The sequence below is a fragment of the Asparagus officinalis genome, chromosome 6, assembly GCF_001876935.1.
Source record: "Asparagus officinalis chromosome 6, Aspof.V1, whole genome shotgun sequence".
Taxonomy (NCBI): Eukaryota; Viridiplantae; Streptophyta; class Magnoliopsida; order Asparagales; family Asparagaceae; genus Asparagus; species Asparagus officinalis.
In genome coordinates this window covers 31,120,665-31,142,016 of record NC_033799.1, presented here as the reverse complement: position 1 = coordinate 31,142,016, position 21,352 = coordinate 31,120,665, and the positions used below count along the sequence as shown (strand labels likewise).

General features: G+C 41.2%; 1 protein-coding gene across 1 annotated transcript; it reads left to right on the top strand.

Moving 5' to 3' along the window:
- On the top strand, nt 612-21,094 carry LOC109846009 (crocetin glucosyltransferase, chloroplastic-like). The gene is given in 5 exon segments (XM_020415232.1): nt 612-1,160; nt 20,104-20,160; nt 20,162-20,533; nt 20,536-20,858; nt 20,860-21,094. Coding segments are annotated over 5 exon segments (1,536 nt in total).

Sequence of the window (21,352 nt, the reverse complement as noted above, 5' to 3'; positions counted from 1 at the left end):
CACCTTTCCCAATGCTTTTGCTTTTTTCATTGTTGATATTATTGTATGTGTTAGTAGTGGGTTTAGTCTCATATCGATTATGAGAGCACACATCACCCTCCTCTACTTGTATATATATGTGTACACATTCAATACTTAATCTAAGGGAAATTTACCCCAAGACTCTTTCTCTCCTTTAACATGGTATCAGAGCAAGGTTAATCTTTTTTTTGCTAAATATTAGCCTCGCCGCCTTGCGACCTCTTCATTGCTGTCTCCGTGCTTGCCGCATCACGGCCTCCGTGACAGCCGTCTCTTGGCCTCACACGAGCAACATCGTCATTTCACATTTAGTAACGGCATCACCGTTTCAAGACTGTCTCTCAGTCTCAAACTAATGGCATCATCGTTTCACATTCAGTAACGGTATCGTCGTTTCAAGACTGTCTCTTTGTCTCAAACTAACAGCATCGTCGTTTCAATCCATCTCGATGTCTCAACGTCTCAACATCGGCGTTGATCCGTCGTGGGTTTCATTTTTTAGGCCTCCATTGCATTGTCACTTAGTTGTGGGCCTTTACAATATTGTGTTACACTTAAGTAGGCCTTTCCTACACAACATTACTATTAATATGGCTCCTTCAAAAAAGATCACTAAACCATCCCAGCTCCTCAATGATCAAAGTGATTGGGCAGGATGGTCCACCATTGTCGCAAATGTCTTGCGTGGTGTTGTTCTGCTTGATCATCTCACCGATTTGGGACCAGTTCCACCGTCCATCAGCACTGTGGCTTCCTCCAATACCGTTACATCTGGCAGTGGTGATACCGATCTTCAAACCGCACATGCTCTCTATGTTAAGGAGAGTTCGGACTGGAAGTTGCAGGAATTTTGTGTTATGAATTATCTCACTGGCTGTGTTGGCTCTGGTCTTACTATCGAGATTAGCTCACTTCCCTCTACTCGGGGCATGTGGAGTCGTCTCACTAAGTGCTTCAAAGAGTACTCCGGTGTAAGGGAGGCATATCTTCTGCAACGCATTATAATACAACGTAAATGTAGTTTTTCTCTACAGTCTCATTTTGGTCAAATGCAAGCCTATTGGATAGAATTACGCTCCATGCTTCCTGGACGTGATTCTACATACGAAGACTGGCTAGCCTGGTATGAACAGCGCGAGGTGCATCAACTATTTTAGTCACTTCCTAAATATTTAACTATGGCTGACCAACTAATTCATCAGCCTCAATTTTTGACTTTGGCCTCCATTATGGGAGCTCTAACTGCTTATGAGACACAGTATCAGATCACACAACTCAAGTTGGCAACAGATGCTCTTGCCTCTTCACTCGAGACTGTTCGGTCTGTACCAGTCACTGCTCGTATTATGAACCGTACTTCTCAACAGGCTCAATCTAAGATTTTTTGCACATATTGCAAGAAGGAGGGACACCGCATTGAGACATGCTTTAAGATTCATCCTGAGTTACGTTCCCTAGGTACCGATCGTGGTCGGTGACCCCCTCAGTCTCAACCCTCTCGCGCACTAGGATTGTTGACCAATGCTATACCATCTACCACTTCTAACACTACTATTCAAGCAATTTAAAATCTTCATCGTCAACTTGATGCTCTTCAGCATACCACCTCTATATCACTATCTGGTTTTGCTAACTCATCGACTACACAAGTATCTGGTATGAATGATCTCTAGATTTTTGACTCTAGTTGTTCCTTTCATATGACTTGTAATGTCTCACTCTTATCCTCTATCTTCAATTCATCTTCTCTTCCCACTATCTGCATGGTTGCTGGACAATCATTGCCTAATACTCAGTATGGCTCTATCACCCTATAAAATGACTCATCTGGTCGTCTAACACTTGGCCCCGTCTATGTGGCTCCTCAGTTGTACTTGAATATAATTTCTATTAGTTCTTTATGTATGGTTGGCCTACTTATCTTATTTTCTTCTGATACTTGTCTTTTGCAGGATCCATAGATGGGAAAGACCGTTGGGGCTGGTCATAGGAGACACAATCTGTATTTTCTAAAATATACTCACCTTCCAGAGTCCATACGCCCACATTCTCTTGTTACTTTTGTTTGTCCATCAAAACCTTCTATCTTGCTTCCCACCGATTTGTGACATAGATGACTTGGTCATGTGTCCAATAAAAGACTGGAGAGTATTATCTAGTATGGAGTACTTGGTCATGTGGTATCTAGTTCTCATATTGAGTCATGTACTAGTTATAAATTGGCTAAATTTACTGCTCTACCGTTTCCAACTAGTACATTTGTCGCCACTTCCTTATTCGATTTAGTTCATTCCAATATTTGGAGGCCAGCTCCTCTATCTTCTTCATCTGGCTATTTATATTATATTAGTTTTATTGATGATTTTTCTCATTATACATGGGTATATTTACTTAAAAATTGCTCTGAGGTAACTACTGCGTATCAAGCCTTCACTACTATGATCTTCACTTGATGGAAAGCTCGTCTTAAAGTTTTTCGATCTGACTATGGCAAAGAGTATTTATCCTCTACCATGCGCTCTATCATGACCTCTCATGGGCCTATTTTTTAATAGTCATGTCTCTAAACTAATGAGCATAATTGTATTGCTGAACGTAAACATGACTATATCCTCGATACCGCTCAATCCATGCTCATTTCTTACACTATTTCTCGTTGCTTCTGGGTTGAGGCCATTATCACCATTATTCACGTCATTAATATCACTCCATCTAGTTTTCTTTCTGGTGCTCTCCTCATAGTCGCTTATATGCTTATACTCCTCGCTATGATCTGGCTCGCGTCTTTGGTTGTCGATATTTCATTTTTCTGCCATCTCATGAACATGATAAATTGTCTCCCAGAGTTGTTCCCTGTGTTTATTTAGGAATTAGTCCGGAACATCGAGGTTATCATTGTTATAATCATGCATCTCGTCGGGTTCATATATCTAGACACGTTCAGTTCGAAGAGGATTCTCCATATTACTTTGGTTCTGATAACTTTAATTTTCTCCACACTATTGATCGTCCTTCATCGCCAGCTGCACCACCCATTTCCTTACCTCGGTTCTCCTTTCGAGATATTATTAACATCTCTCTATCTTCTTCTATTGAATCTCCCTCACCCGAGCCTTCTCATACAACATCTTCTCCCCTAGCTCCCTCTCCCTCGGACACGGTGCCCACTGTCGAAAGTACTACTGACCTCCACACACCTGCTCCAGCATCTCCCCCGCCTGAGGTTCCTCTTGCTCTTCGTCAAGACAAACGACCACATGTTATGCCTAAACGGTATGCTTTGGTTACTTCCTATTCACCAATCTTTTATAATTTTCTTGATGACATTCATACTACCATTGAGCCAAAGTCTTTTCAAGAGGCAGTTCAATTTCCAAAGTGGTGATAGGCTATGGTTGAGGAATTATAGGCCTTTCAGTAAACACACACATGGAATGTTGTTCCTTGTCCTTTTGGCATCTCTCTAGTTGATAGTAAATGGGTTTATAAGATCAAGTATCGTCCTGATGGCACCATTGAACATCGGAAGTCCCATTTAGCGGCTTAAGGTTTCACTTAGTAATAGGGTATTGATTATGAGGAGACATTTGCTCCTGTTACTCAGATGTCCATCGTTCGTACTCTCCTTATAGTTGTTGTTGCCCATCATTGGCTCATATATCAGATGGATGTCAAGAATGCTTTTCTCCGTAGCTCTTTATCTGAGACAATGTATATGCAACAGCCTCCATCGTACAATATTCTTCTAGGACATGCATGTCTCCTTCGCCGTGTTGTTTATGGTCTCAAGAAGGCACCCCGCACTTAGTTTGAGTATTTTCGCGATGTCATGCTCAAGGCGGGCTTTATAGAAAGTTATCAAGATGCTTCTCTGTTTGTTCGTACTACATCGTGCGACAGAGTTTTATTACTCCTTTATGTAGATGATATGATCATTACAGGTGATGATGTTGCTGGTATATAGTATGCAAAATCTAAATTGCAGTAACAGTTTCACATGAAGGATCTTGGATCTTTTCGTTATTTTCTTGGTCTAAAAATTTCTCAGGGCCCGTGGGGAGTACTACTATCTCAACAAAAGTATCTCTCGGATATTCTAGCTCATACTGAGATAACTAATGATGCAACTGTCGATACTCCACTTTAACAGAATGTCAAACTTCTCTCTTCTGATGGTGAGCTGCTATCTGATCCTACCCGATACCAACATCTTGTTGGTTAGTTGGTCTATTTGTGCATCTCTCGACTAGATATCTCTCATGTTGTTGGCATTGTCAGTCAATTTATTAATGCCCCATATTTTGTATACTATGCTGCCTTATTACGGATTCTTCGGTATCTCTAGGGTACTAGCACTCGCTCTCTTCTGCTTTCTGCTACATCCGATTTAGAGTTTCGTGCATATTCTGATGCTAATTGGGCTGGTGATCCAACTAGCAGGAAGTCTATCACATGTTATTGTATATTTCTTGGTGATTTCCTTATTTCCTGGTGGAGTATGAAACAAGATGTTATTGCCCTTCCAGCACCGAGGCAGAGTATTGTGCAATGTCCACAACAGCTAAAGATATTATTCATCTTCGTCGTCTTCTCAGTGATTTCGGTATTTTTGTTCCGACTCCCACTTCTCTCTACTGTGATAATAAGAGTGTCATCTAGATTGTTAATAATCTAGTACTTCATGAGAGGACCAAACACATTGAGATCGACGCTCGTTTTGTTTGTCAACAAGTTATCAAGGACAAGACAATTTAACTTCCTTATGTCTCATCCGTCGATGAGCTTGTAGATTTCTTCACGAAAGCCTTACATGTTCATCGATTCTAGTTTCTTGTACGCAAACTCACTTTTTTGATCCAACATGAGGGGGGATGTTGATATTATTGTATGTGTTAGTAGTGGGTTTAGTCCCACATTAGTTATGAGAGCACATCTCATCCTCCTCTACTTGTATATATATGTGTACACATTCAATATTCAATCTAAGGGAAATTTACCCTAAGACTCTCTCTGTCTCTCATTTAACATTCACAATATCCTTGAAACATGTGAACATCTCTTGTATGCTCTTCGAGACCTTCATCTTAAAGTTTTCACACTTACTCACGAGCATTATGATCTTAGCCTCCGTAGCCTATGAAATACCTCGTGTGTGACCTGTAAAATATTCCAAATTTCCTGCTCATCCACACAACCAGAAACATGGTTAAATTCATCAAAGTTCAAAGAACATTATAAGGCATTTATAACTTTAGCATTAAGAGAGCATACTTTCTTTTTAGTTGTAGCCCATTTATGATACGGGTGTATCTTCTCTTCGGAACTTAGCGATCCTCATGGGAGCTTGAGGATAGATGATTCTCATACTAGCATGAGAATAGAGGTGTCAAACAGTATAAGAGAACACAGGAGAAAGCGTGGAACGAGACGACGAGCAGAAGAATCGAAGTACCCAGTTTTCAGCCTGTGAGTCGACTCATGACTATTATGAGTCGACTCATCAGGTTGAGTCGACTCATGACTGTCATAAGTCGACTCATCGCTGGTTGCTGAGATTTCTCCAATTTCTGCCGAGTCGACTCATCACAGTCATGAGTCGACTCATCGATGATTTCCTGGTTCGTTTGGGATTCTGTTCACGCGTTTTCCTGTTGGTTTTGGGTCTGGTTATTTACCAAACTGACATCCACGTTTGTATACCTATATAAGGGATTGTTTTAGGGTTTCTAAGCATCTTGGAAATCAGAGAGTTTAATCAAGAGAGATTAGATTCTAGATTGAGATTTGGAGAGCTTGTTCTTCAATTCTAGAGTGAGATTGTGAGGGAGAGATTGTAATCTTTTGTTCTTCATAATCTAGAGAATGTATTTTCCTTCACCAAACTGAATTGTTCTTGTGTTTTGGTCGTCCTCTTCTCAACCCACCTTTTGGTAATTCCGCGACCAAAGGGTGCTCGCACGATAACTCGTATCAAGTTGGTATCAGAGCATCAGATCCTGTGAAGGGGCATCCTGTGTATGGTCCTTACTCGATCCTAATACAAAGAGCTTGGCGAGATCCTTATTTCATTGGAAGGAGTCCGGGTTTTAAGGAAGAAGAAGATGGCTGAAGGAGACAATTCAATGAGGATTGATGCATTGGAGAAGCAGATCGAGACGATAGGTTCGACTCTCACACAACTCGTCAGTCTTATCCATGGAGGTGGCAAACAAGGTGAATCTTCTTCGAAGAAAATTGTTAAGTCCGATGTGGAAAGGGTAGATTCAGATTCTGACAAGGAGGAGGAGACCATTAAGACTGTATTGCATCAAGGTGGTAAGAATTCTTATCAGAACTTGAAGATTGACTTTAAGGTGGAGATTCCTGTTTATGATGGGAGTGTTGACGTCGAGAGGCTTGATGACTGGATCGAGCGGATGGAGACGTATTTTACTCTTTATGGCTATTCGTCGAAAGAGAAGATTGTATTTGTGACTTTGAATCTTTCAGGGTACGCGTTGACGTGGTGGAAATCCTACTGCAAGCAGGAGAAGAAGGCGGTGTCGTGGAACAAGTTCAAGGAGCTACTTAGGAAGCAGTTCTACCCGGTGGGATTCTTTGAAGAACGTTGGTACAAGTGGTACGGCTTGCGCTAAAGGGTCAATCAAACCGTTCAAGAATACACTACGGAGTTCCAACAGCAGGCGATGGTCCTAAACATTGCGACAGAGGAATATTCAGTGTTTATGAAGTATATGGCGGGATTGAGCGATCACATCCGAAAGGAGATGAAATTATTCACGGTCGGGAGCGTGAAGGCAATTGCCATTGAGGGTAGGCAAAAGAAGGGCAACGAGGCTAAGGGAGACTCCAAACAGACGGGAGGCGAGTCTAGTGGTTCTCAATCTAAGGAGGAGAAGAAAAAAGATGATCCAGGGAAAACAGGACTGATTTGTAGTCACTGCGAGAAGATAGGGCACAAAGCTGATCGGTGCTGGGAGAAGTATCCTCATCTGAAACCAAAAGGGTTGAAGAGGAAGGAGGAGAAAAAGGCATACATGATAGCTCAAGGTCCGAAGGAAGTCCCGGGGATGACAGAGCCCAACAGCAGTCTCAATCTTATGACTGGAAAGCAGGCCAGGAAAGAGGACGACGACCCGAGAGAGCAACTCTTTGTTCTTAAGTTGCAAGTGAAGACCAATTTGGTTGATGCCATTGTTGATTCGGGCAGCGAGAAGAATTTGATATCCGAGGCATTGGTGCAGAAGCTAGGTCTGAAGACGATCATGCATCCGAAGCCCTATCCATTGGGGTGGATTCAGAAGGAGGAGAAACTGAGTGTAGTTGATCAATGCACTGTCAGATTTGCGCTCCACGAGTCGTATATTGATGAGGTAATATGCGATGTCGTTCCATTAGATGTTTGTCATATTATAGTGGGTAATCCGTACTTATGGGATAAATATGCGATCTATGAGAGGCGGGCTCGGAAATACACCTTCACTAAGGATGGTGTAAAGTTTATATTTCGTTCGGCATCTCTTCCGAAGGAGATAAGCTTGGGGACGGTGACGCGAGCGAAGAGACTAGTGAATGCAAGCAAGAAGTTTGTCTCGCAACTTAGAGCGAACGGTGACTATGATGAGACGCGGGACGAATGAGTTGTTTCCGATCGGACGTCGAGACCGGATTCCTAGCAAGGCCAGGTGGTGCAGAAAAAATGGAGGAGCTCAAGAGTTTCCTCAGCAAAAGTTCTAACTTGAATGGGACTTCAAGTTCTTAAAGAGGGGACACATGATACGGGTGTATCTTCTCTTCGGAACTTAGCGATCCTCATGGGAGCTTGAGGATAGATGATTCTCATACTAGCATGAGAATAGATGTGTCAAACAGTATAAGAGAACATAGGAGAAAGCGTGGAACGAGACGACGAGCAGAAGAATCGAAGTACCCAGTTTTCAGCCTGTGAGTCGACTCATGACTGTTATGAGTTGACTCATCAGGTTGAGTCGACTCATGACTGTCATAAGTCGACTCATCGCTGGTTGCTGAGATTTCTCCAGTTTCTGTCGAGTCGACTCATCACAGTCATGAGTCGACTCATCGATAATTTCCTGGTTTGTTTGGGATTCTGTTCAAGCGTTTTCCTGTTGGTTTTGGGTCTGGTTATTTACCAAACTACCATCCACATTTGTACACCTATATAAGGGATTGTTTTAGGGTTTCTAAGCTTCTTGGAAATCAGAGAGTTTAATCAAGAGAGATTAGATTCTAGATTGAGATTTGGAGAGCTTGTTCTTCAATTCTAGAGTGAGATTGTGAGGGAGAGATTGTAATCTTTTGTTCTTTATAATCTAGAGAAGGTATTTTCCTTCGCCAAACTGAATTGTTCTTGTGTTTTGGTCATCCTCTTCTCAACCCACCTTTTGGTAATTCCGCGACCAAAGGGTGCTCGCACGGCAACTCGTATCAATTTATCTCTAGGTTTAACTATAGTGACTTTAACCGTGGTGTTAGTAAGTTCATGATAACCTGATTTTACCATGTTTCAAATGCCATAATAAGCGGATAACAAGAAAAAAAATCTCATACAAGCTTTTTAATTGAAAAGTTCGTACCATCAAAAAGTGGGATTCAGCTAACAACATGACATTGGCCTAATATATGGATACCGAGCTCTGATAACACTTGTTGGATTTGAGATGCAAGCGTAGAATGAAAATGATTGCATACTATTTTTTGATAAACATAGAATATACAGCAGAAAAAAATAGTATGCAAACACAGTACTAACAGGAATAATCACAAATAGAACACATGAGATTTTATAGTGGCTCGAATAAACAATCTTATATCCACTCTTCCTTCTCATGAAAGGGCTTCTTCACTATGTGAAAATTCTCCTGAGTCACAAACTCGATTCAGTAGACCGGAACCTAGTTTCTCCCAAACTAGTCATCTAACCTAAACACTTCACAGACGAGTATCCCTACCCCTAGCTAGTTATTAATTCCTCAATTCAACTCTGGTTTGAGTACGCCGTAAACTCTCAATTCATCCCGGCTTGAGTATACCATAACAAATAAACTTAATACAAGGTAATAAATATCAATTAAGCACAATACAGAAAGATGTTACAACCATTTGATTGTGCAAAACATTTTCTTAACAATATAAGTGAAGCTTGATGAAGAACAGCGATGATAATGAAGTCTAAAGGCAACATTCCTCGAAGATTGACGATTGGATGATGAAGAATGAGGTCAAGGGTGCTATCTGAGAAGCCTAAGCAAAATCTTTTTCCAAAGTTGAAACCCTAGCTTTGTATCTCTCTACCTCTTTCTTTTTTCCCTTGATTCAGGTCAAGAACTTCTCTGAAAATCGTGACGAAGGAGCGTATATGTCTTTGGTAATAAACAATTAAGATTGAGCCCAAAACTGATAAAAAAATCACAAGTTTGACACTCAACCATCAATGAGATCTTAACCATTGATAGTCAAGTTGTCACCAGTGATGGTTAAGTTGTCACCGTCTTTGATTTGAATGTTTCTGGATGTTTGCATCATCGATAGTTGATAGTCATTGATGTATGATAGTACCATCGATAGTTGATTCCGAGAACCAAGTCAAAAGTTATAACCCATGCAAGTTTCAAACTCGATGTATGTTTCCACCATGGTGTTGATTGTCTCGAAGTTATTTAACTAAAACATTCGTATATCAAGGTATACATCTCGGAATTGAGTTCTGTTTGCTCCTATAGATACGTGACAACGAGATGGACACTCTGGTAAGCTCAAAATTGTTTTTCTAAAATTAGTTGTGATTAACTTGTCATATTGCTCTATACACTTCCAAAATTGATTCAACTTCCTATGATATGTATAAAACATCTCAAACATATATTAGACCGATACGAAGAGTTGTTATTCACCAAGCTAAGCTAATAGTATGGACATGGTACTAACAATACATGCACCCTGCTAATCTTTCATTGCACATAGCCTGTTACGTCTCCCGTCCACACTGGATAACATAATAAACAGCCAAAAAAACGGATAGTCCAATGAGCTTAGGACCAATCTCCATGTTGTTTGTTTGATTATTTGGGATCAAACAACAATTAGAACCCAACTAAGTCGATCCAAATCCACGATTTCCAATCAAAGAAAAGAACATAAATATCTTTTTGAAACCGATCGCCACCTTTCGTGCTTTTTCGTTTTCATAGATAGCTATATATATATATTAAGCCCATCGAGTTATCACCATATGGTCTCATTCATTCTCCGTAGTGGTACTTATGATGATCAAAATGCTCCCTTTATGGCCATGACGGCAATCGTCATCATGGCATTTTGCTCTTCTAGTGTCCATTGTTAATTAACAGCCGCATGAATTAACGCTCTGAGGTAATGACGAGTGAACTTTTGGCATATAAGGCAACGACTAATTTTCAGAAAACTCCTCCTTACTTTGGACAATGGTCAGTTGACCCCTAGAAACTTCCCAAATGTCAGAGAACGTACCACCTCTTAAGTTTATGGCATGTCAGAAAACCCCCTTCAACTTTCAACGTTTTCTCAAAAAATTCTATTAAAGCATGCACTATAATTTTCACTAGGAAAAATATCTCGGTTGCCTAATTTTATACAGCTGGCATATAAGAATTGCACTTACCGTCACCATGGAGGTTTTATTAAAAAAATCTAAAAGCTAAATATGGGTTTTCTGATAACGCATAAACTTAAAAAAAAAAAATTGGTTGAGGGTTTATCTAATAAAAATTTGGGGAAAATGTGTACAGGCCCCAAAAGCAGAAACTTCATGTGACGAGCCCCCTCATAGTTTTCCACATGTGAATAAGCCCATTGATGTGTGACACTTTGTACTGTAGTCTTTTTTTATCAATTATTACATGCCAGCTAAGCTAAAATCCCCAAATTATCCTTATCCTCTCTCCTCAATCTCTCAGACCCAACAATTATATCATCTTTCTTTCTCATCTCCTCTCTCTCTCTCTCTCTCTCTCATCTCTCTCTCTCATCTCTCTAAAACTAAGAGCTTTCTCAAGCTCGTCACCCTGGCTCTCGCCCTCCTCGTCGTTGCCTCCTCCGCTCAGGCCCCTAAGGCTCCCCTCGAGTTCGCCGTCACCTCCCCTCCCCTCCTCCATCCGTCCTCGTCGCCGTAGATCGTTGCCGCTCCCCCGCCGTAGATCGTCGTCGCCGAGACACACAGAGCATTCGTCGCCGTAGATCGTTGCCGCTCCCCCGCCGTAGATCGTCGTCGCCGAGACACACAGAGCATTAATCCATTAGCTAGAAGAAGAAAAGAAAAAAATGTTTAACCAGCTACAAATAAATGAATGATTTAATTTTAAATAATAGTCAAAAGTTATCCCCATTTTTCCACTTTCACGAGACATCCACGCCTTTTTGGAGGAAGCTAAATTTGAAATAAAGCTAATGTGCGCAGTCTTTTTGTATTTTAATTTCGAACAAATTTTTAAAATAGACCATTGTTTGTTAGAAAATTTGTAGTAAAAGAAATAAAAGAAAATTTAACTTGTATTCCTTTAATCTCAGTTACAATTGGATTTTCTCATTACAAAAGTAAAGAGAATGATCTGGATTCTCCCCTTTGTTTAAAACTAGGTTCTTCTCGGTAGCGATGGAGTGCCTCATTCGAATGTTTGCGTCGAATTTGCTCTCCGTTGACGATCCGAATGTCTTGATTTACTGGAACGATGTCTTCTCCTTACGATTTGACGTTGTGGAGAACTTGCGTGACAAGTTTAAAAATAACTTTTAACAAGTTAATAACTCAGAGCGAGTTTTAGAAGAACTTGCAGAGCAAGTTGGAAACTCTGGACGAGTTGATAACTCAGATCAAGTTTAACTCTGAACGAGTTTGAACTCTTAAAAAAGAGTTGATTTGAACCGAAAGTTCGGTTAATTAGCCAAGGGAATGCTCCAAGGACTTTGTTACTGCAGAAAGCTCCAAGATGCCCGATCAAGGATCCCCAAAAAGTTAGCCAAAAAGAGCCCCTGAACTCAGTTGAGTTTCCCACTATTTATAGGGGATTTAGGGGTGTAACCGCCCCCTTAAATCTCTCCTTAATGAGGGTTTAATAGGGTGTAACTGCCCCCATAAATCTCTCCATGATAGGGTAGTGATCCCCTCAAATCGTGGGGAGAAAACGGTTCTGAAACCGTTCAAATCGTGCTTGAACGAGTCAAACGCTGAAAATAGCGTTCTGGGCCCGAACTCTGCGTTTTAGACCTGAAACGCAGAGTTGAGCTTGTTTTAGGCTAAAAACGCACAGGTCGCGATGCGCAGAGATGAACTCTGCGTTTTGGACCTAGGACGCAGAGTTGGATTCTGCATGAACTGTGCGTTTTGGACCTGGGACGCAGAGTTGGGCTCTGCATGAATTGTGCGTCTTAGACTTGGGACGCAGAGTTGGGCTCTTCATGAACTGTGCATTTTTGTTGTTGGACGCAGAGTTGAACTCTGTGTTTCAAGTCCACAAAATCTGTGTTTCGAGTTTGGAACGCAGCCACGACCTTTGTGTTTTGAATCTCAAATGTAGTCACAACCTCTGCGTTTTGAGTTTAGAACGCGGGCATGACCTCTGCGTTTTGAGTTTGGGACGCGGACATGACCTCTGCGTTTTGAATCTCAAATGTGGTCACGACCTCTGCGTTTTGAGTTTAGAACGCGGGCATGATCTCTGCGTTTTGAGTTTGGAACACGAGCATGACCTCTGCGCTTTGAATCTTGGAATCAGTGCTGAGCCTCTGACTGGCTCGGTGAACTTCAGCCTAAGTCCAATGTTCAGACGAAGTGGACTTCAGAACATAACTTGTTGCGAAGAAAAGGTCATAACTTTCAAACCGTAAGTCGAAATTGGACGAATTATATATGAAAATCGGCAATCTCGACGAGACGGAGCCGACTAAACCTACCCCATAAGGTTCGGCTTGCTCCGTCGGTTTTGTCAAATTCCTTACGGTTTGAGAGATATCTGTGTTTTAATATGAAGAGACCGTCAATTTGTAGTCTCTTTTGTTAGAGCGTTGGAAAGATCGTCACCTTGTAACCTTCGTCTTGACTCCTTAAAAATATGAGAGTCATCAGATTGTAACTCCCGATGTTGATTGTGAAGGCTGTTGAATTAGAGCTTTCATTAGTTATTGTGAAGGTCGTCAGATTGTAACCTTCCTCGATCTACGTGAAAGTCTTCAAATTATAACTTTTTGGAAGTCGTCAGATTGTAACTTCCATCATCAGTGTTTGATGGGGGTTGGCTATCTGTTGTGATTTTTAGACAGCCTACAACCATTTTAAAACTTAATTAGCAAAATAGGCTAAAAAAATATTTAATTACCAAAAATCGTTGTAAGCTGGGACGGTAGTTATAAATCGTTGTTATAAATGAGGATACAGTCATGTTTTTATAAATCGTTGTTAATTATATTTGATAATAGTTATACCAAATGATATGTTATTTCTAGATGCTATCGTGGTAGTTCTAGTAGCCCTCGAGTTAGTTCTAGATTCTATTACCCTAGTTCTAGTTTGTATACAGTCAGTTCTAGCCCACACCTTGCTAGTTCTAAACCAAGCTCACGTTTTTTACAAGCAAACTTGTTAATTCTAGCTTTTACGTTAGTTCTAGCTTCTATTACCATAGTTCTACCTTGTATACAGCCAGTTCTAGCCCACACATTGCTAGTTCTAAACCCAACAAGGGTTTTTTACATGCACAGTTATTAATTCTTACTTCTACATTAGTTCTAGCTTCTATTACCCTAGTTCTAGCTTGTATACAGCCAGTTCTAGCCTACATCTTGCTAGTTCTAAACCAAGCCCGCGTTTTTTACAAGCAAACTTGTTAATCTTCTACGTTAGTTCTACCTTTTATTACCCTAGTTCTAGCTTGTATACAGTCAGTTCTAGCCCACACCTTGCTAGTTCTAATCCCAACAAGGGTTTTTTACAAGCACACTTGTTAATTCTTGCTTCTATATTAGTTCTAGCTACTATTACCCTAGTTCTAGCTTGTATACAGCCAGTTCTAGCCCACACCTTGCTAGTTCTAAATCCAACAAGGGTTTTTTACATACACACTTGTTAATTCTTGCTTCTATGTTAGTTCTACCTTCTATTACCCTAGTTCTAGCTTGTATACAGCCAGTTCTAGCCCACACCTTGCTAGTTCTAAACCCAACAATGGTTTTTTACATGCACACTTGTTAATTCTTACTTCTACGTTAGTTCTATCTTCTATTACCCTAGTTCTAGCTTGTATATAGCCAGTTCTAGCCTGTATATAGGCAGTTCTAGCCCACACCTTGCTAGTTCTAAACCCAGCCCGTGTTTTTTGCAAACAAACTTGTTAATTCTAGCTTCTACGTTAGTTCTAGCATCTATTACCCTAGTTCTAGCTTGTATACAGCCAGTTCTAGAATACTGGCTGGGTTTAGAACTAGAATTAACAAGTGTGTATGTAAAAAATCCTTGTTGGGTTTAGAACTAACAAGGTGTGGGAACTGGCTGTATACAAACTAGACTAGGGTAATAGAAGCTAGAACTAATAAAGAAGCAAAAATTAACAAGTGTGCATGTAAAAAACACTTGTTAGGTCTAGAACTAGCAATGTGTGAGCTAGAACTGACTGTATATAAGCTAGAACTATGGTAATAGAAACTAGAACTAACGTAGAAGCTAGAATTAATAAGTTTGCTTGTAAAAAATGCGGGCTTGGTTTAGAACTAGCAAGATGTGGGCTAGAATTGGCTGTATACAAGCTAGAACTAGGGTAATAGAAGCTAGAACTAACGTAGAAGCAAGAATTAACAAGTGTAGGGTAATAGAAGCTAGAACTAACGTAGAAGCAAGAATTAACAAGTGTGAAGGTAAAATACGAAGGCTGAGTTTAGAACTAGCAAGGTGTGGGCTAGAAGAATTAACAAGTGTGAAGGTAAAATACGAAGGCTGAGTTTAGAACTAGCAAGGTGTGGGCTAGAACTGGGTGTATACAAGCTAGAACTAAGATAATAGAAGCTAGAACTACGCTAGAAGCTAGAATTAACAAGTGTGCATGTAAAAAACGCGGGCTGGGTTTAGAACTAGCAAGGTGTGCGCTAGAACTGACTGTATACAAGGTAGAACTAGGGTAATAGAAGCTAGAACTAAAGTAGAAGCAAGAATTAACAAGTGTGCATGTAAAAAATACGAGCTTGGTTTAGAACTAGCAAGGTGTGGGCTAGAACTGGCTGTATACAAGCTAGAACTATGGTAATAGATACTAGAACTAACGTAGAAGCAAGAATTAACAAGTATGCATGTAAAAAACCCTTGTTGGGTTTAGAACTAGCAAGCTGTGGGATAGAACTGGCTGTATACAAGCTAGAACTAGGGTAATAGAAGCTTGAACTAACATAGAAGCATGAATTAACAAGTGTGAAGGTAAAAAATGTGGGTTTGGTTTAGAACTAGCAAGGTGTGGGCTAGAACTGGCTGTATATAAACTAGAACTAGGATAATAAAAGCTAGAATTAACGTAGAAGTAAGAATTAACAAGTGTGCATGTAAAAAACCCTTGTTGGGTTTAGAACTAGCAATGTGTGGGCTAGAACTGGCTGTATACAAGCTAGAACTATGATAATAAAAACTAGAACTAACGTAGAAGCAAGAATTAACAAGTGTGCATGTAAAAACCCCTTGTTGGGTTTAGAACTAACAAGGTGTGGGCTAGAACTGGCTGTATACAAGCTAAAACTAGGGTAATAGAAGCTAGAACTAACGTAGAAGTATGAATTAACAAGTGTGCTTGTAAAAAACCATTGTTAGGTTTAGAACTAGTAATGTGTGGGCTAGAACTGGCTGTATACAAGCTAGAACTAGGGTAATAGAAGCTAGAACTAACGTAAAAGCATGAATTAACAAGTGTGAAGGTAAAAAACGCGAGCTGAGTTTAGAACTAGTAAGGTGTGGGCTAGAACTGGCTGTATACAAGCTAGAACTAGTGTAATAGAAGCTAGAACTAACGTAGAAGCAAGAATTAACAAGTGTGCATATAAAAAACCCTTGTTGGGTTTAGAACTAGCAATGTGTGAGCTAGAACTGGCTGTATACAATTTAGAACTAGTATAATAGAAGCCAGAACTAATGTAGAAGCATGAATTAACAAGTGTGAAGGTAAAAAACGCGGGTTTAGTTTAGAACTAGCAAGGTGTGGGCTAGAACTGACTATATACAAACTAGAACTAGGGTAATAGAAGTTAGAATTAACGTAGAAGTAAGAATTAACAAGTGTGCATATAAAAAACCCTTGTTGGGTTTAGAACTAGCAAGGTGTGGGCTAGAACTGGCTGTATACAAGTTAGAACTAGGGTAATAGAAGCTAGAACTAACGTAGAAGGAAGAATTAACAAGTGTGCATGTAAAAAACTCTTTGTTTGGTTTAGAACTAGCAAGGTGTGGACTAGAACTGGCTGTATACAAGCTAGAACTAGGGTAATAGAAGCTAGAGCTAACGTAGAAGCATGAATTAACAAGTGTGAAGGTAAAAAACGCAGGTTTGGTTTAGAACTAGCAAGGTGTGGGCTAGAATTGGCTGTATACAAACTAGAATTAGGGTAATAGAAGCTAGAATTAACGTAGAAGTAAGAATTAACAAGTGTGCATGTAAAAAACCCTTGTTGGGTTTAGAACTAACAAGGTGTGGGCTAGAACTGGATGTATACAAGGTAGAACTAGGGTAATAGAAGCTAGAACTAACGTAGAATCAAGAATTAACAAGTGTGCATGTAAAAAACCCTTGTTGGGTTTAGAACTAGCAAGGTGTGGGCTAGAACTGGCTGTATACAAGCTAGAACTATGGTAATAGAAGCTAGAACTCACGTGGAAGCATGAATTAACAAGTGTGAAGGTAAAAAAAGCGGGCTGAGTTTAGAACTAGTAAGGTATGGGCTAGAACTGGCTGTATACATGCTAGAACTAGGGTAATATAAGCTAGAACTAACTCGACGGCTACTAGAATTACCACGATAGCATCTAGAAATAACATATCATTAGGTATAACTATTATCAAATATAATTTACAACAATTTATAAAAATATGACTGTATCATTATTTATAACAACGATTTATAACTACCGTCCCAGCTTACAACGATTTTTCGTAATTAAATATTTTGTTAGCTTATTTTGCTAATTAAGTTTTAAAAATTGTCTATTTTAAAAATTTGTTCGAAATTAAAATACAAAAAGACTGCGCACATTAGGTTTATTGCAAATTCAGCTTCCTACAAAAAGGCGTGGATGTCTCGTAAAAGTGGAAAAATGGGGACAACTTTTGACTATTTTTTAAAATTAAATCGTTCATTTATTTGTAGCTGGTCAAACATTTTTTTTTATTTTTTTATCTTTTCTTCTTCTAGCTAATGGATTAATGCTCTGTGCGTCTCGACGACGGCGATCTACGGCGGGGGAGCGGCGGCGATCTACGACGACGAGGACGGGTGGAGGAGGGGAGGGGAGGCAGCGGCGAACTCGAGGGGAGCCTTGGGGGCCTGAGCGGAGGCGGCAACGGCGAGGAGGGCGAGGGCCAGGTTGACGAACTTGAGAAAGCTATTAGTTTTAGAGAGAGGAGAGAGAGAGGAGAGAGAGAGAGAGGAGATGAGAGAGAAAGATGATATGATTGCTGGGTCTGAGAGATTGAGAAGAGAGGATAAGGATAATTTGGTGATTTTAGCTTAGCTGACATGTAATAATTAATAAAAAATAACTGCAGTACAAAGTGTCACACATCAAGAGGCTCACATGGAGAAAACTATGAGGGGTCTCGTCACATGAAGTTTCTGCTTTTGGGGCCTGTACACATTTCCCTAAAAATTTAGCCTCATGCAAACTAGTCAATCACTTATCAGCTACAATACAACTCCATAACATAACTTTGTATTTTAAGAATCAATCCCTCAAAATAGTAATAATTCGAAATATGCCCCAAAAAATATGTACTTTTGAGATCTACTAATGTCAACATAGGAGTTTTTCTATTAACAGTTAACTTGAGTTGAGTTGGCTATCTACTAATGTCGCTTCAACATAGGTTTTTTCTGTTAACAGTTAACTTGAGATGAGTTAGCTATCTGCTAATGTCACTTCGACATAGGTTTTTTTTTATATTAACAGTTAACTTGAATTGAGTTAGTTATCTACTAATGTCACTCCAATCTAAACTAAGTTTAAATTTCACAAAACATGTTTTAATTTCACAAAGTTCTTGTGGAATATAAATTTAATCCTCTCATAAGCATCACAAGCTTTCCTTAAAGCTATTTTAAAACTTTGAAATTTAATAATTATCATAGATCTAAAGGTTTTTTTATTTATTAAACTTAATAAATGATAGGGTTTCTTCATAAATTGGCTATAAGTGAATGGGTCTATATATCCCAACTTGAAGCTAAGTTTAATTAAGGGTTATTTAGATATTGGTCCCTCAAATCTTCAATAGTTTCATATTAGTCTCTCAAATATTTAGAATTGCTAAAAAGTCCCTCAAATCCTAGGAGGTCTTGCAAATTGGTCCCTTGCTCTAAACTTATGTTTTTGTGAACACACAATGGTTCTCTGGTGAAAATATAAGCTGAGGACGTTTTGGTCATTGAGTGATCAATTTGTAAGACCTTTCGATTTGTAAGACCTTTTAGAATTTGATCGTTTGAGTGACTTATGAGCAATTTCAAAGGTTTGAGGAACAAATATGGAATTAGTGTAGAGTTTAGGATAAATATTAAAAACACTCATCAACTTACGAAGAATTAAGACGAAAAGATCTTTTTTAAGAATAATTAGTAAAGTCTACCCTTATAAAAAAAATATTTAGTAAAACCAATTTCTTTTTGGCCAGCTGGTAAAAAAGTTGATTTTGCAAAATATTAACTTTAAGAAAAATTTCCTAATGACTCAAAATATGGAACCAACATGGAGGACATGTGAAGTGTCTCCCTCCTATTGCATAATGAGTTGCCCATCATTAATAATGTCCAACACATTATGTAATAGGAGGAGAACACCTTATATGTCCCCCATATTGGTCTCATATTTTGGGTCCCTGTAGCAAAACTCTTTTACTAATTATTTTTTAAAAGTGTCCTTTAAAAAGTTTTCCTCGACTAACGATTATAATTTGTCCAACTACCGAAACAGAAAAGGAGGTTGAAGTACAGCGGAACAGTGTGCGGATCGAAGACCTTATCGTCACCGGACAAATTTTCAAAACCAACCCATTTGATAAACTAATTGCAAAAAACGATCCGTTTCAGATTTATTTAGAGAAACCGACCTGGTTTCAGCGCTGTCGCTGAAACCAGATCGGTTTTTCTAAAAAACTTTACGAAACTTCACGGGAGTTCAACTCCCGTGAAGTTTTTTCTCATAACAAAACTTCACGGGAGTTGAACTCCCGTGAAGTTTCGGAAACTTTTTTTTAAAAACCGACCTAGTTTCAGCGCTGAGGCTGAAACCAGGTCGGTTTTTGCAAATAAAACTGAAATGAGTCTTTTTTTAGGAATAGTTTATCAAATGGGTTGGTTTTGAAAATTTGTCCTATCGTCACCGCATGCGTCATTAAAGTCCGTTATAAATCTCGCCACCCAAAACCCAAACACCACACCACTCCCCCTCCCGATTCCCGTCTCCGCCCGTCCCCCCTAAATGGCCGCGGAATCAGTTCACCGCCGCCCCCACTTCTCTTATCGTCACCTACCCACTCCAAAAGCCACATCAACCCCTCGCCCTCAACCTCGCTCCCGCCTCTCCTCCCGCGCTCTCGTCACCTTCTCCACCGCCGAATCCGCCACCGCCGCATGTTCTCCGGCTCCCGACCTCGGCGTAACATCACCTTCCTTCCCTACCCCGACGTCAAGTTCACCCCCGACCTCAAACCCGAGTCGGACGCCGTCGCCGGGTTCGCCTCCGTCATCCGACTCCTCGCCGCACGCGCCCCCGCGTGACCTGCGTGATCTACACCATCCTCCTCACGTGGGCGCCGACGCCGCAAGTGACCGCAACGTCCCTCGGTTCAGTTCTGGATGCAGCCCGCCACCGCCTTCGCCTCCTACTACCACTACTTCCACGGGCACACGCGCACTGATCAACACCCACAGCAAAGACCCTCGCTTCCCGATAAAACTACCGGCCTGCACACCGATGGAGATGAGGGACCTGCCCTCCTTCATAACCACCGCGGACGCCGGGCCGACGGCGGCCCTCCTACTCTATGATCTCCCGCGCCTTCAGGGAGGGTTTCGAAAAGATCGACAGGGAGGGGCCCAAGCCGGCCAGGATTCTGGTGAACACGTTGGCCGAGCTCGAGCCGACGCGTTTGAGTCCGTTCCCGGGTTGGACTTGATCCCGATCGGGCCGGTTTTGCCGGCCAGACCGAGTTCGACCTGTTCGAGCCCGACGAGAAGAAGTACTCGAGGTGTTGGACGGGAAGCCGGAGAATCGGTGGCCTACGTGTCGTCGTAAGCATATCGGTGCTAAAGAAGGTCCAGGTGGAGGAGATTTTGAGAGGGTTGAGGGGAGCGGAGACCGTTCCTGTGGTGGTCAGGAGGGACAGCCGGCACGAGGGCGTCGAGCTCGAGGGGGCGACGAGAACGCGATGGTGGTCGAGTGGTGCTCCCAGTCAGGGTCCTGGGCACCCCTCGGTGGATGATGCCTTCGTGACGCACTGCGGGTGGAACTCGACCACCAGAGCCTGGTGCATGGCGTGCCGACCGTGGCGCGTGCCGCAGTGGTCCGACCAGGGCACCAACGCCATGCTCATGGAGAAGGTGTGGGACCGGGGTCCGCGGCGAGGTCGATGGAGACGGCGTTTTGGAGGGGGCGGATGAGGAGGTGCTTGATCTGGTGATGGGGGAGGGAGAGGGGGAGGGAGATTCGAAGACGCGGGGGGCGTGGAGGGCGAAATGTTTGGGATGGGGGGCTGTCAGCGAAGGAGGATCGTCTGATCGGAATCTGAGGGCTTTTATCGAGGGTATTCATGAGAACTATAAACAAGATTGTCATCAGTAGATATTTTTGACGTTCTAGCTAGCGAAAAAGGTTGGTAGTTTCCGTTATGATACCGGGGGTCTTTCTTGTAAATTCATTTCTTAGAAGAATCTGTGTTTTGAAGATGCACGGTTCATGTCGACGAACGAACGTACGTAGTCCCAAGATTCCAAGCTCGAGGAAATAATATGAATACGTTAAGCAAGTAGCTTGGGTGGACACAGTAGTGGTGCTAGTAGTCCCGCCTACGGACCCCCCCTGATGCTAGCTCTAGTGGCG